At 38.4% G+C, this 17,322-nt stretch overlaps 1 protein-coding gene across 1 annotated transcript in view; it reads right to left on the reverse strand.

Annotated features, from left to right (window-relative positions):
- Positions 1 to 17,322, reverse strand: part of LOC119410734 (rho GTPase-activating protein 42) — a 130,092-nt gene that overhangs the window by 73,193 nt on the left and 39,577 nt on the right. The window contains exons 2-3 of the mRNA XM_037677633.1: positions 16,148 to 16,243; positions 9,290 to 9,351 (exon numbers count right to left, since the gene is read on the reverse strand). Coding sequence (XP_037533561.1) covers positions 9,290 to 9,351; positions 16,148 to 16,243 — 158 coding nt within the window. The remainder of the gene's footprint in view (positions 1 to 9,289; positions 9,352 to 16,147; positions 16,244 to 17,322) is intronic.

Consider the following 17,322-nt stretch of genomic DNA (forward strand, 5'->3'; position numbering starts at 1 on the left):
AACATCACAAGTAAAAGAATACAACATTAAGACACAGATGCTAGCTCACTCTAGGTTAAAAGCCAATGAAAATAACTGTGTTTTTAAACGAGTTTTAAAAACAGAGCTTGATGGGGCCTACCAATGCCAATAACCATCTGCAAATCAACAGTCGTCATTTATTAAAAAGGCTGATTGCAATGAAAATAAAAGTGGTTTTATAAGGTTTTTTTTTCTTGGCCAGGGGTGCTCTATAACAGCTACCTGAATGTAAGAGTTGAAATGCCTGCTGAAGCGTCCTTGGTGATGCAGCTTGCTGTCCTTTGTACTGCACAACTATAAAGTTCTGTGAGATGCATTTGAGGGGTACAGATGCATTTAGAGGCCTGTTAGATGATTCTGGTAAGTTTTTTTCTTGTTCTGTTCTGTAAGAAAGTTGTATCATGACCAGATACTGGAAGTAAGGACTGGCTCGATGAGTGACCAGTAAACTATAGTTATAATGTCCTATTTGACCTTGAAACCAGCCTTCTCAGGAGAAATGTTAACTGTTGTACATTTTTGTACACCCCCTCTGCATGTTGTGAGGACAGGTGGCAGAAGAGCTCAGTACCAAAGTGCTTAAATGCACCACCTGCCCCTACAACTTCAATGACCTAGTGAAATTGTGGGAGGTTGCAGATACACGGCGACCCCCACAGCACAACCAAACATTGTAAATGATGTCCTTTCCTTTTTTATTATATAGATTTGTTTCCCTATACAGAGAATAAATGTGGTGATTTCAAAGGTTAGAGGAAATTCTCTGTTCTCCATTGGAAGTTATTCTCAGTTCCCCTCCGTACGCCTAACGACCATTTTCACAAACCTAAGCTGTTCCTCTGAGTTTCTAAACTTGGCTTTAATGGAAGCATCAATTGGTACATTGGGAAAACTAGTGATTTAATACAGCGTTAAATGCAGGAACAATGTTTGCTTTAGCTTAACTACACAAACAAACATTTTACATAATTTATTACGAACCTCGTGTTCCTCCAACATGGCACTGCTGTGAAAAGTATGATGGTGAGACCCAGTTTGGGGAAATGAGGAAGAGAGAGATGTCTAGTGTTACTTGTGGTTCCGGCATGGTGCCAAACAATCAATAAACCTAATAGAAGCCGCTGTTTCTGTGTAAATGAGCTTCAAAATGAGGGCAGGACCTGCTGCAGCTTGAAAAGCAACACCAGTGACAGTTTTACGCCCCCCCCCCCCCCCCCCCCCAGGTCACATGATTCACCAGCAGTGTGAAGTTCATTTACAGGGCCGGTGAGGACAGATGGGCTACTTTTTGTTCAAAATAAAAGCCCGGAGTAAGATCATTTTAGTTTGAGAACTGACAAAGTTACAGCTAGTTATTAAACCTGCCATATGTCTCATGCAGTATTGCAATATCGTGCATGATCTGTTAGTGCTCGGAGCAGGTATTTTGGGGAGTGACTTTCAGCTACTGACAAAACAAATTTGAGCCATTTTGTATTGGATCGACTCCAAAAAGTCAAAACAAAAAGAAATCTTTCTGATAGTTCATAGGATATTATGCTAACAGACAAGTAACTGATTGCAACAGCAAATGCCAAAGTTTTAAGCAAAGATTTTGTGTGACCATGTTGAGCTTAGTTTTTGTTGTGGATGTTGCTCAGCTACTACCGCACAGGATTTTAACTCAACGTCTACAAAATTGGCTGATGTTTACACATTTTTGTGTTTTGTGGGGTCATTTAGCTCTGGTGGCCATATTGAATCGGGTTGAATCCAAACTTATTAGCTTATGAATGTTTTTTTTTATTGATTACTTTCTGAAAGGTTTTATAAACAAATCCAACCAGTGGTTCATAAGATGTTTACCGTAATTTCCGGACTATAAGCCGCTACTTTTTTTGACACTGTTTGAACACCGCAGCTTATACAATGCTGCAGCTAATTTATGGATTTGTTTATTTTGACGGCTAATGAGCTTCACGCAGCCAAAACATTTAGCCTTGTGACACCCAAGAGCTCACATAGCTGCCCAATACACGTCTCTCTTGGGGGCGGGTCCTCGTTACTCAATAAAAGGTTAAAAAAAAGAAATCTGACCAATGAAATTACCAAACAGGTCACAGTGAAACTTGATTTAACTGGTCTACGGGGGGGGGGGGGGGGGGGGGAGGAGAGACGACTCCCATTCTCCCCTTCTCTTCTCCGCTCATGAGGGGGCACATGAAGAAGAGGACTACACAAGCTGATGGGCGCAGTGTGCAGCATATATATGTCTGTGGTGCGCAGGAGGAAGGTGAAGATATCAATCAATGACTTCCTGGTAGGCTACAGTATTTTTTTATTTTTTTTAACCAGCTGTGTTACAGACACCGTTATGAAAAAACAAACAAACAAACAAACGAAAAAAAAATAATACTGTACGTATTAGTGTATGTTGCCAGTACATATGTAATTAAAAGTTAAGAAAAAATCTTTCTGTATAAATATCTCATGTTACAACATGGACACCTGCAGCTTAAAAATAAGTGTGGCCTATATACCATACCATACCATACCATACCATACCATACCATACCATACCATACCATACCAATTTATTTATATAGCACTTTAAACAGTGACAAAGCACACCAAAGTACTGTACAGGGACAAACAGAACAAGCACATAGCAACAGATTACATAACAGGACACCAAAAAGTAGAAACCGACAAAAACAATAATGGATAACAACAACAACCGCAACATGACTAACACAGTGTGATGCACACAGACTCAGCACAGATCACACAGTGCAGAAAGCCAGGGAATAGAAGTGTGTTTTTAAGCGAGATTTAAAAACTGTGATGGAGGGTGCCTGTCTAACCAGCAGAGGTAACTCATTCCAAAGTCTTGGGCCTGCTACAGAGAAGGCCCTGTCACCTCTGCGCTTGAGACGGGTTCCTGGGACTGTTAGGAGCAACTGGTCTGCTGATCTGAGAGAACGTGGTGGGACATACGGCTGGAGCAGATCAGTAAGAACGTATACGCACAATTATTATTATTATTTTATTTAGTGGGCATGGCTTACATTCAGGTGCGCTCTATAGTCCAGAAATTACAATAACTAACAGACATAACTGATGCCAATTGTTAATGGCATAATTTTAAACACAGATCTGACATGAGCTGCTAGATCTCAGCATATAAGTTGGTGATCAACCTCAGCTACTACCACACCAAATTGTAGCTCAATATTTAGAAATTTGACAGAATTATATATATATTTTTTTGTTTTGTTTGTCCTTATCATTTTGAAGTGGCCGCTGTCTTGAAGCAAGTTGAGTCCAAAACGAGGGGCAACAGATGAAAGTTAGCCCGATGCTACATCTGGTGCAATGCATTGATTGTTTTTACATTTATGTTATAATTACACACTGTTCTGGTTAAATAAAGTGAATTGAAGTGAATAAAGTGAATACAATCCAAATATTTTATGCTGCAGACTAAAACACATACAGACATTTTGGCTCCATCTCAGTGATAATAAGAACCATCCTGTTATACTCGCCTTGTAAAAGTTTACAAAGGAGTTGTTTTTTTCATATTGAGCTGCTTTAACGCTATTAGGTGTTATCCCCAAATATTTGAAATGAGTGTGAGCAATGAATAAAATAAAATAATAATAATAAAGTAACATTCTTCCAGCATCACCAACATTAGGATCAGAGAGCAGAGATCAGAGTGGAGTATTCAGACATCTGATGAGATGCAGACTGCAAGGTGAGGAGTGGGAAAAAAAAAAAAAGAAGATGCTTTAAAAGAATCCTCTTTGCATCAAGTAATGGGAGGTGAGAGGGAGTGCTATAAATAGAATTTTACACTTTCAAATCTATCACAGATGAAGTACTGCATCCTAAAGCTTCTGGGAGTCAAAGGTTTTCTTCTACCGTACATGCCGCCGTATAAGTTGCATCAGTCTAAATGTCTTATAAAGTGGAAAAAAACATTAATACGTCGCTTCGTCATGCAAGTCGCATCCATTATACGTCATGTTTGTTGCACGTCACCACTGAGCACCTGGAAACGTGGGCCAGTGTTGTGCCAAAAATCGATTGTCTGCCAAATGGTGGCCACGGGAGCATGCACGGGAAGACTTTAATAAGAATTTAACAAGATGAACGCTTAAAACAATTATTTGTTTGCTCGAAATTACAGCAAAGGTCTGCCTCTGTGTAACGTTTCCTTAATAAATGCACTATATTAGTCAAATCAGCTGCATTTCAAAAATCAATTTGCGGCTGCTGGAGCGCGCAGAGGGAGGACTTGCTGTGCATTTCTTTGAAATTGACCAGGATAACCACCTAAATACAATTATTTGTTTGATAGACATTATAGCAAAGGTGTGTCTCAGTTTAACTTTTCTTTAATAAATGCACTTTCATGGACAAATCAGCTGCATTTCAACTGGGCGGCGCAGCGACATACAGCTGATTTGACGTTTGCTCGAGGAGTTCTGAAGCAATATGAAGGTGGCTTTGCATGGCAAGTGTCTCATTAACAGCTACTTTTGCCTATTAATGAGAAACTTGGCTTGCCATATCAGTGGAGAACCATCTAGCGGCTGAAAATGGTAGTGTTCAATATTTTCCATGTCAGAATGAATGAAATTGTCAGATCTCAGCCAAAAATTAGGTTATAAATATGGTGGAAAAAAACATATTGTCTCTTCAGTGTATAAGTTACAGGACTTGCAAATTTATGCAAAAAGGTGCAACTTATACGGCAAAAAAATATGGTACTTTGCAATCATGCATTTTGTTGTCGGTTTTCTGCGTCTTCTTGTGTAGTTTCATTTAATTTCTCCTGTTTCATTCAGCCACTCCTTGCATCCCGACTTGTTTTTGTTTCTTGCACTCTTCCAAACGAGATGGTTTTAAATAAAACCTTGAGAACAGAAGCATTGCAGCATCTCCATCTCCCTCCTTTGTTTTTGTTAGCTGTGCATACACACATGAAGCTGTGAACCTCCACTGCCGTTTTCTTCCATCCACGTTTCTCACACAGCTTTGTAATTCTCCTTCGTGACATGCGCTGAAAACAAGAACAAAAACGAGGCGTGCCTAAGTCTGCCCTGATTACTTGTGACAGGCGTCAGATGAGTCCCGACCACACGCACATAAAGTGTTGTTTGAGGCGTAAACAACAATAAACATTTGAACTAATAGTTTGCAACTTTGTTGTTTGTGCAGCAGAACTTCTATTAAATGTAAAAACTGCATTTAACAGCTTTACATTCTGGAAGGCTCATGAAAACACAGTCAAAGCTCTGCAAGCAACAAAAACACTTGTTTACATTACGATGTGAATCTAAAAGCAGATTTTTGTTTGTTAAATTACATCAACAGTTCCACATAAAGTTGTTGGCACTAAGCATACATGTGAGTTTTTGTCTGTTAGCAAAATATCTCATAACTCGCTGGATGCATTCTAATGAAACTGTCACAGACTAATAACTGGATCAACTTCTACAACTGATAAACTTTTAGAGTCAAACCTATTTAAGATGGACGTCACAGATAATCAAACTTATCAAACACAAAAATTAATACAACTTAGTGCATTTTACAGATTCTGAGTGTGTTGGTGTGTTAAGTTGATTTCTCTGGTATAAAGGAATGTAGTCTTTATATCAAGTCTTGACTTTGAACGTGCAAAGCACGAGCTGGTGCTTGGGGGTTCACAAAAAAAAAACAAAAAAAAAAAAATATATATATATATATATATATATATATACACACACACTTTTTTTTTTTACAAGATGTTTAACAACCTGTTAAAATACACCAAAATGCAGGAAATCACATCTACTTTATTCAACACTTTCTGAGGGAGGCCCTCCTGACACTACCCCCCCTGCAAGGAGTCCCTGAACCCAAAACATTTAAGAATCCCTGATGTAAAGAATGGTCGAGTTGCACCTGATTAATCACAAACACGAACCTGAGGCCTACTCTTTGTTCAACACATTTGAGAAAAATAAAAATCTAAACTTAAAGTGACAAAACTCCTGCAGCCAAATCCAGTGAATATTAAAAAAAGGAAAAAGTTGCAAGTATTTAATTTTCAAAGTCAAGAAACTTGTAAAAATAAGTTTTATATTTTCAGATATGTTTGATAAAACAAAGAAAAAAAAAAGTAACACTGCGATGCGATGTGTAAGGCACTCTGTGTTCCTTCGTTTGTATTTAACTAGTGTGACTTTGTGTCTCTTTGTGGAGTTTAGGACTAAATCTAGTTTCTTTTTTTACAATTTCAGTTTGTTCCCAGAGGTGAATGAGGTGACTAAGGTTCAGACAAAGTGGTAGAACATACACACTCTGAATTTTTTTCTGTTTATTGAAAGCAATGACAGAAAAATATTCTCAAACTTTCAATAAACATGACAGGAACAGACGCTGTACATGAACAGATGATGTAATCGTTAATATTGAAAGCCAAGACAACAAGAGCTTTAAAATCATCTGTATTATGCATATGATGTTCTGGTGAGGGGCGGGGGTTTCAGGAAGCTGAGAGCTGGGGGAGCAATTCTGCCTCACTCAGACACCCACTGAGACATATCCTCCACCTCCTTCGCCCTTGGCCTTTACGTCATGCCTGGTTTGTCTTTGGACACTCAGCCTTGTTGGAGGTTTGTTGTCTGACCTTTAGACCAGCCAACCAGAACTACAACAGTCACTTTTTGTTTGACACAATAAACAATAACAACTGCATTAAAATCTTTGCAGCTCTGAAACACATCACAGAAAAAAAAGGGGCCTTTAAAGGGCTTGATAACGTTTCTCTTCTGCATTTGGGTTCTTTGAGATTAATTATCGCTTGTCGCTGAACCCGAAGCAATAATATTTTTGCATGTCTCTGTCTGAATAGACTTTAAGAAAACTTTCAGAAAGTAACCGCTGGGTTGACGTCTACAACTGATTTAACGTTTGACCAACCCGACAAAGATGGCCGCAACAGCAAAACAACCTGAACGAACACACACAAATATAGGAATTAGTTATAATTGATGCACTTTAACAGATTTTGAGCAAAAATGTAGTTAGTAGCTGAGAATGATAACCAACTTATACCTTCAACACTAACTGATTTAGCAAAATACGTTTAAAACATTACCTTTATTTGTTAGAATCATCTGTCTGTGTGTTAGGGGAAAAGCTGTCATTTCTAACCCAGACCCGAAGCACGGGCCATAATAATGTGCTGGATGGGCGGGTTAGGTTGGTGTCAGGCTTTTGATTGCATCAACGGACACTCGCGGCTGATGATCCAATTATATGACAGCATGGTTTGCCATACTTTCAAATTATTTGGAAATGTGGCTTGCCATACTTCACTAGCCACACGCGGCCATTTGACTGCACACTGTCCAGCTTTGAAATAGGTAAAAAAAAAAAAAAAAAAAAGTTCAGTTAAGCTTCAGATGGGACTACTGCCAGGCAGCGATCCATCAAAGTCCAAATGGACGTTCAGCCGCTGCACTCAGCGGACAAGCAGCTGACGACCCAAACAAGAGCGATCCCAAAATATCCTCACAGACATGTCAGAGCAGGGTCCATGTCTGAATAATGCAGAATGCAGGGATTTAATGTGTTTTGACAGCCAGGAAAGGACAAACGCCCACTCAGCTCCGATCTTCTGCCCCCTTTTACTAAGCTGCGCATGTCCGTCGACTGTTGATAACTATATAAGAAATTAAAGCTTAATAATTTTTTTTTTTTGGGGGGGGGGGGGGGTTTCTGACCTGTAATTACTGTTAATTTGTCGAGGGTTCGGAAATTATGGCTACGGGCTAGGGCCGACTCAGGTCGGATTTTTTGGGCCCGAATGAAACTCTAGTTAGGGGGTAAACCATGTTGGGAAATTTTTGGTCAAAGTTTAGGTAAGTTTTTAATTACTATGGCTAAAAATGTTAACTCTGCCCATGAAACATATGTTTGAGTTAGTTAGAAAGCTGAATGAGGAGACGGGTGAGGTGGCTGCATGCAGCTGTCGCTCCAAGGTCGCCTTAGAGTCTGTGAGCTCGGCTGAACTGATAAGAGTATAAAAACAAGCTTCACACACTGGTATTGACTGGTCTTTGTGTGTGTACTTCCTGCATATCTGTGTGACCTGTACTGAAAATATGTCCTTGCAAGTAAAAACTGGTTAAAAATCTTCCCCCGCTGTCGAGTGTGGCTCTTTTTGAGCAAGTGAGATAAAGCGAGAATATTTGTCTCCAACAAAAAAAATCCACGAACCACTGAAATCATTTGAATGCAAAGTTCAGAAAATAATGTTTGGATTTATATCAGAAACTAATTTTGGAGTCACAACAATAAAATAGGTCCACCAGAACCAACTGAAACACAAAAGGGCTTTTAACTCTACTAATTTCACCAATATTGGGCTAACACTGTGTGGTAGTAGCTGAGCATCATCCCTAACACATACTTTGAGCCCAACATGTTTGCCTAAAACCTTGGCATTAACTGATGGGGTCAACCTCATTTTGTCTGTTAGCAAAATATCTTAATAAATTATTGGATATGTTTCAATAGAAACCTCAGAAAGTACAGGTTGGTCACGTATAACTGACTAGGGGTCAACACAATTCAAGATGGCCACCACAACTAATCAACTTCTGTTCTTTTCACAGTTTGACTAACACAGCTAGAACTCTTCTTTACATAAGATGATTTTAGTCTAAGACTCTGGCATGAAGGGCAGCGGGTGACATGTATTCCTTCAACAGATGCTTGGCCTTCACTTAAAAAAAACAACACATTATATTTGTCATCTAAAACTCACAAGAAATGACTAATAGACATACTGGTAATAATAGTCAACAAAAATTCCAATGTCTTTACATACTAGGTTTATAATTAAAACCTTCTTATATATCAATTTATTCATGATATACAATTTTAAACTACAAAAACATTTATTAACGCAATTTTCACCTGGAGAATCATTAGCGTTGAAGCTAAATTTAATGGCACTTCTTTCTGCACCTACAACTAAATTGTGTTGTTCTTCTTTGGTTTGCCAAACCGCAAAAAACAAACTATTTGGACTTGAGCACAGATGGAGTCTTTACCCACAATGCATAGTAAAAAGATTGGGGGAAAAAAAAATGTAGCGTAGCTGTATTAAGCAACCTGTGCTCCTGAGAACATTAAAATTCGTAACATTTTAATGTCAATTAGGTGACACAATGACGGTCTTGTTCTGTCCTTCCTTTTTGATATTTATAAACTGTTTTCTTACCAAGCGTCTTCTTTCCTCTTCGACTGTGCTCAACAGCTGGGAGAACTCTTTAAACGACTGGGCTGAAACAAGAGAAGGAGAATGTAAGTACCAACATAGAAATAAACGGCACATGTTGGGTACCTGAACACCTCGTTGTGCACATACAGACAGTGGACTATCGTGTTGCTCTGATAAGACGATAAAACCAACGCGCTGCGGTCGTTAAAGATCGGCTGTTCCAGGTACTGTAGCGTTGTGCCAAAATGTTTCTCTCCGTCGTTTCAGACCCTTCAGTGCAGAGCGTAATAAAAGCATGCAGCTGTCCAATTTAATATCGAGCCATACTTAGCCTTAAGAAGCAATACTTCAATTGAATGGATTCCACTGATTGCTTCCTTTTACTTTCTTCTCCTGTTGGGCTTTATAATGCCTTGTCACAATGTAAAAGAGACTGATGTGGTGAAGATGTGCCTTCTCTATCTGGGATGAACGGCAGTAGCCGGTATTACAGACGGCACGGCCAGATGCATTTAGATTACAACTCCTTTTACCTTATCCACCAGAAAACTGAGCCCTGATAGCTTCACATCTCCATTAAATTGAAGGCCAGATACAATTTGGTCTCTGTTGGCCGGCCCTTGTGTCCAGCCGTTTAGCTGTGGTCGAGCGGTTCTGCTTGCCAACTCAGTAACATCATTATCATCCCCCACAGCCTGGCACGGGGACCCATGCATCATCTTAGACACTTTGGTCCAAAGCTTTTAAAAAGCAGGGAGCAATGATTTTGTGCCAGAGATCTTGCGGGCAGCTGGCCTTCTATTAATGCTACCAGCTCCTTTATCAACAGTGTGAGCCTCTCAGGGGGTAAAGGCCACAGCAGGAGCTGCTAATGGGACGGGATTAGAAAGGAAATGGGAGTGAAAGTAGGGTTGCAGCTCGCATATAATTCACTGGTAAATGTAGGGAAAGGCAATATTTCTGACGAATCACTGTATGAAATAAAAACAGTGAATGTGAAAAGGTTTATGCTAAAATTTATTGCACAAGTTTATTTTTCTGCACTCTATTCCAAGAGTTGTACAAATGTAAGTGCACCTGTTTGATATTTGACTCCTCAGATTTTAACTTGTGCTAATCCAATTTGTTCCCCAAAGGCTGAGAGCGCTAAAGGATTGACCTTCTGCGTGAAGGGGTTTCAAACTTTTGGAAAAATTTAAATTTCTGTAGCCACATCAATCTCTGACCCGCATTGATTCGTAGATAACAGACATGGAATGTGAATGTCACTGCAGGAAGTCATCGAGAGGAATCGATAAAAGGTCAGGTGAACCCGTCTGGCAGCATCCCGATGTTACTCGGGGAGGATGGGAGCATCAAAGTGAACTGTACCGATACCGCATCAAGATCATGGGTGGCATTCACTCGAGGGTCCGGCTATGTCAGTCAGAAAGCTTGGTTTCATTGATGGCGAGATTGATTTCAACAGGCCGTTTCATTTTCCCCCTCAAATAATCATCCTGGCCTTTTCTCCCTGACACGGTGAGCGAACACAGCCAGAATAGAACTCAGAGCAAAAAAAAAAAAAAAAACAGAAAAAAAAAAGTTCAGAACACTTAAATTGACACTCAGGCCCAATTCAGGGGGAAAAAAAAGGATTATTCCTTGAAGGCAGGTACATTGCACCGATTAACATCATCTCATGCATTAAGCTCAATCTCATGTAACATTGTGAGATGCCACACTCAGTAGTGTGTTGTGAACCACTGTCAACTACCACCACATCAAACTTCAGATCAATATCCATACGTATGACTGAGTTTAAGCCTTTTCAGTGTAGGAATATAAATAGCTTTAACAGCCGTCTCTAAAAGGTAATCAGCTACAGATGTACAGCCAACGATTACACCATGTAGCAGAGGAGCTCCTTCAGTAGTAGACTGATTCAGGAAGTTCTTTGTCCCTCAAGCCATCAGACTGTTCAACTCCTCCCCATACAGTGAAAATAGAGCCTTGTAAATCTGCGGTACCTCGGACACGTATGTACGTATGTACATACATTTGTATATTTACCTGTACATGTGCATATGTATATACATGTATATGTATGTTTAGATGTGTATATGTATGTATACATACAGTATATATTAATCCAACCTTTATTTAGACAGGTTAATCCTATTGAGCCTCGAGGGCTCATTTACAATAGAGACAGGATTTCTTAACAGAGTGATGACAACGACAACAATAGACAGTCATAAAATAGGCATACCAATTTAACTTTGTATATTGTTGCCGTCGTGTATATATATATATATATATATAGGATAATCATGAATGTAGTACTCCCTACCACCTTGCGCATTGTCTTTTTCCAAATGTGTGTATTCTGCCAAAGTATCTATCTATCTTATCCATCTATCTGAATTACTTTAAAATCCAATAAAATATTTTGTTAACAGACAGTGTTGATGCCAACTCATTGCAAATATTTTAGGGGAAAAATGTCACATGTGTTTTGAATTTGTCTCAGCTATGAACAAACCAAATTATAGATAAATATGTGTATAATTGACTGTTTACAGCTAATTTGCTGTTTTTAAAACAAATTAGCTGTGGCACCCATCGTGAATTGGGTACACTCCGAAATTTAGTCCGCTGTAGAGATATATCCAGTATTTACTTTCTTAAAGTTTTCATAAAACAATGTAAACTGGTTCACAAGATATTTTGTTAACAGACAGACATAGTCCACTCCAATAATTTATGGCAAAGGTTTAAGAACAATTTCATCAGTCAGCTCTAAAAGTTCAGTATAAATTGGGAATGATTTTTTGCTACTATCAAATAAAATTTTATGTCAAAATGTGTAAAACTGACTGAGCTACAGCCATGTTTGTGTTTTATAAGATCAGCTTGCTGTAGCAGCCATTTTGAATTTGAATTCCTCCCACAGTTAAATCAGTTGTAGATTTATATCCAATGATTACTTTCTGATAATTTTATTAAAATCTGTTAAGTGGTTCACAAGATATTTTGAAAACAGACACACAAACACCCACACATACACAAAAATAACAACAGATGCAACACATTTCAAAATTTGCACTGTTATAAAGCCTGACATTACTTTTCATATTGAAATTCATAAACTCCACATAATGTATGGCTTGGCGCTGCTGTTTTTACTGTTGCTATTGCGCTAAATGTTTGTATTACAGAAACAGGTGAAAGGCTAAAATAACCACTTCTCTCTCAGTAATCAACATGTACTTTATACTACGCCTGGGAACAGGAGCATTGCCTCAAATTAAAGTGTGCTTTATTCTAATGAGACTTGGCTCTGGGTGTGGATTTTTCCATTAAGCATAATTAGCAACTATGCCCATGGCCACCTTACGGTTACTTTAGCTTTGTGATAAAAAAAAAAAAAGAAAATAAGAGACTAATCATTTAGCATTCTGATGAACATTAAAGCCTCGTGAAGAGAGGGTCGATACGCCGTCCAGCCTTCACAGATGGACAGTAATTCAGCTGTCGACAGCTCAGCGCAGAGCGGGAGGCGAAAGCTGGGAATAATGAGAATGGTGCAAAACAAGAAGACAAGAAAGGGGGTGCCAGACTGGCATCTCTGCCCATTAGAGCCAACGTCTCCCCCTGCACAGCTGCTTTCAAACACCTGATGAAGGAGAGAAGGTTTTCACCTCCATTAATCTCTGACACTGATCACAATTAGTCCTTCTGATCTCTTGGAGACGTGACAAGATACAGAGGAAGGATCATAAGCACATCCATGGCATTAATTAGTCTGTACTTTAAGATGTGTAGGCCTCAAAGCAAGCCCTAAATTTAGTCTTAAAACAATGATTCTTACAAAGCTACAATGATTTGTACCTTTGTGTGCATGTGTGTGTCTTTGTTTTCCCATTTTTTCCAACATATACTACACTGTGAGGACCAACTGCTCCTTATGGGGACCAAAGCCCGGGCCCCATAAGAAGAAGTACCGTTGATGGGTTAGGTTTAGGGTCAGGTATGTACTGGCAATGGTTAGGTTTAGGGTAAATGTCAGGGTTAGGTTATATAATTGAATGACAAATGAATGTAAATCAATGCAAAGTCCCTGTAAAGGTAGAAAGACAAATGTGTGTGTGTCTGTTTTACTTTAACCAAAATATTTCATGAACCACTGGACACATTTTATTGAAACTTGCAGAAACTAAGTGACATCTACAACTGATTAACTTTTGTAGCCAACTCATTTTAGAGGTTGTATGGACAACGGCGTACCTTGCCAATAGTTCTGTCCATGCAGGTGTTTTGAGTGTGCACGTGTGTGTGCGTGTGTGTGAGAGCATGCTCCATCTTTCTGTGTGCATATCCCAATGTAATGGAAAGTGATTTCTCATGTTAAAACTGTAAATGGACCATGCATTTTATGTTTCTGCGGAGGGCCCAAACTGTTTGTATTTGTGATTAGAGCTAAGTATAATTGTCCTGTAGTGGGCATGATTGGTATCACTGGACCTTCAACGTTTTGGAGTCCTCAGAAAAGACACTGATTCACATGTTGTATAGCTGCCACACCGTGAGGGTGGATGTATTTGTGCAATGTAAACATAGGATTTAGAGTATTTTCATCAACAAAGGTCAATAACTACCGGTATATTTGATCATTTGGATGAAATTGACAAAATCAATGAAATGCAACAAAAAGCAAACAGTATTAATACAATTAATCTGCCATAAAACACTGACTGAAAACACAATTTTCTTATATTGTGCATGAACGTTCAAACACAAGACAAACCCGTACTTTATCACCAATGTGTAGATAAATGGGGAGTGGTGGTGCAGAGGTTAGAGAAGGTGGCCTATGATTGGCAGGTCGCCAGTTCGACTCCCCCGGACTGACTATATCAAAATGCGGGTGGAAAAGGTGAAACACCCACACCTGCCTCCACCCTCATTTGCCCCACTCTGTGCCCTTGAGCAAGGACCTTAACCCCCACCATCTGCTCCCAAATGCATCTCTCTTGAAAATGAGTCCTCATGACTCAATGAGAGTACCTGTATAAATAAAAGGTCAAAAAAAAAAAAAAAATAATAATAATTTAATAAAAAAAAAAAAAAAAATCTCTTTTAAAGGTACTCATTGCAATGCCAAATATAAAATACTCACAAAATGTGTTCTCATGTTTGCTGTTATTGATGATGTGAAGCAGTTTCAATGTATTGGTGTATTTTTATGCTCAGATTTGTTGATTTAAGCATGTCATACAACAAATCACAGACTTGAACTAAGTTGAGTTATAAACACTCCAAACGTTAAACTTACAAGGTTTTGCAAGAACTGCATGCATTTGAATGAGCTCTGTCTTTATAGTAGTCCATCACTTTGATATTTATTCCAGAAAGTTGTATTTCTTATTATTTCACTTGTCTTTTGTGTTTAGCAGCAGACTGACTCTTATATTTCCACCTACACATATTTTACCAGGATCTAGGCTTGTCCAACTCCGTCATGTTTGTTTAACATATGGCTATTGTAGGTCGTTCTTGTGACTCAAGCTTTAACATAGTTTTGGCAACTTTAGCTGTGTGCATTGTTTACATTGAGTGCATACCCACTTTTCACATATGCACATCAGAGTATCTGGAAAACTACATGCCTTCAAATTGTATTTTTTGATAAAGCTCAGAGCCAATGTTTTTATTTTATTTTACAGTTTGCAACAAATACCTATAAAATTAGCACATTTTACCAATGTTTTTATATTAGGGGGAAAAAAAAAAGGAAATTGTTAAAAATCCTTTTTCTCAAAAAACTGATTACAGTAGTCGCTCATTTATCGCTGGGGATCCGTACCCTGACGATCCGTGATAAGTGAAAAACCACGAAGTAGGAATAGTAGTACAAGTAGTAAGTAGTAGTTTATACACACACACACAAACACACACATACATACATACATACATACATGCATACATATACATACCAGGGAGAAATGTGAGACATCCAGTATCATGTTCTAATTATACAGAAAATACAGAAAAAAACAAACAAACATGAAATAATCAAAAGAGAAGCAGAACACACAAATTTGGAAAAAAAACATTCTGTACATGCACAAGGTGGAAGGGTGTACTACATTTATGATTAACCTATATAGGTTAATTCTTTATATAAAGATCTGAAGCTCTCGACCTTGACCTCTCTAAGTGGCTTAAAACATCTGTTAAGTTCCTGGCAAGAACCAATGCAGACATGTTCGTGATTTTAGTTTTCTACACCGCCTTATAATCAGCTGTTTATTTTTATATTTTTCTTGTTACTTTTCCTTTTAACTGTCCTTTTGGTTGCTATTTTGTTTTGATTTGTAATTAAATAAACAAATAAATAAAATTTGCATGCCACTTTTGTGACTGTCCATTGTTGTCATCCCTCTTTATTAAGAAATCAGGTCTCTCTTATAAGTGAGTCCCAGAGGGTCAATGGGATTAACCTGTCTAAATAAAGGTTGAATGAATATATACTGTATGTATAAATACATATCTAAGCATACATATACATACACATATACATATACATGTATATACATATGTATATGTACATGTACATGTACAAACATACACATACATAAGGGTGTCATAGATTTACAAGTTACCTCAGAAACTGAGGTAACTTGTAAATTTGTGGTAAACTTGTTATTTGTGGTACAAATAGATTATTTTTCTTTCTTTTCAAACACAGCTCGACAACAAACTGTGTCATCGTGATGATCTTAGCAAAACCTTGAGAATAATTTCTTCAGCAGGTGAAGAAGTGGATAATTAGCAGGAATAAGATGTCTTCTTGTCTTGCTTATTTGCACTTACCAATGTTCACCTCATCATCTGTTTCTGCATCACCTATGCACTCAAACTGGAATTCTTGCAAGGACTGGGAAAACTTCTGGACAGCAGCAGAAAGACCTGGGAAAACAAATAATTGGAGCAAAAGATTAGATAGTGCACAATAAAGTCAGACAGTTTTACATAGGTGTAGAAGAAAGTATATTTAACAGAACCTCCTGGGAGTATTCTCACTCTGTAAAGTCAACTATTCACTATTTATTGCCTCGTGACACAATTCCTCAGCAGGGGCCCATTAATTTATAACCCGGAGCTTCCTGGTTTCCTTAAATAAAGTGATTAGTTTAGCTTTGTACTTCCAGAGTGTTTTTGCAAACTAAAAAAAATAAAAAATCTCTTCATGCCACTGAAAGGGTACTGCAATCCGGAAAAAAAAGTGCTTTATTGTTCTTCATTTGAAGACATTTTTTGATGTGCACACAAAGATAAACAGTGGCCTTTCCTATGTTGTGCTGCAAAGAGTAAAGAAAAAAAATCAGAGTGTCTTTTATGCACATTTGGACTGGGAGCTCAAGCTCTAGGACCCAAGGTAATAAATGGCTCACAAGGCTTGGGGATAAAAAAGGAGCCAAATGAATTTCACAATGAGAGAGAGAAAGTGAGAGGGAGAGAGAGGAAAAAAGAAATCCTGCAGTGAGTTGCCAACACCTGCTCCTCGTCTCTGTCTCAAGCTCTGATGCCAAATATGAGAAGCCTCAAAGCCCCTCCTCCGTCAAACAAAAATCAGATGTTAAACAGAGTCGCTCCACACGGAGGACGTTTCAGTACAAACAGTGCTCTATTATCCTCACAGAAAGAGAAAAATGCAGTTGTGTGTCTTTGAAAAGCAGACAGACCTCGTTCTAATGATAAAATATCTTTAATGACTGTAGCTTACAGCAGATTGTAGGTGTCTTATTGTAATGCTGTATGGAGTATTGCAATGCTGTATGAAGTATTGCAATGCTGTATGGAGTATAGTAATGCTGTATAGAGTATTGTAATGCTGTATGGAGTATTGTAATGCTGTATAGAGTATTGTAATGCTGTGTGGAGTATTGTAATGCTGTATGGAGTATTGCAATGCTGTATGGAGTATAGTAATGCTGTATAGAGTATTGTAATGCTGTATGGAGTATAGTAATGCTGTATGGAGTATA

Source organism: Nematolebias whitei, chromosome 6 (genome assembly GCF_014905685.2).
Source record: "Nematolebias whitei isolate Nwh7 chromosome 6, NemWhi1, whole genome shotgun sequence".
NCBI lineage: Eukaryota > Metazoa > Chordata > Actinopteri > Cyprinodontiformes > Rivulidae > Nematolebias > Nematolebias whitei.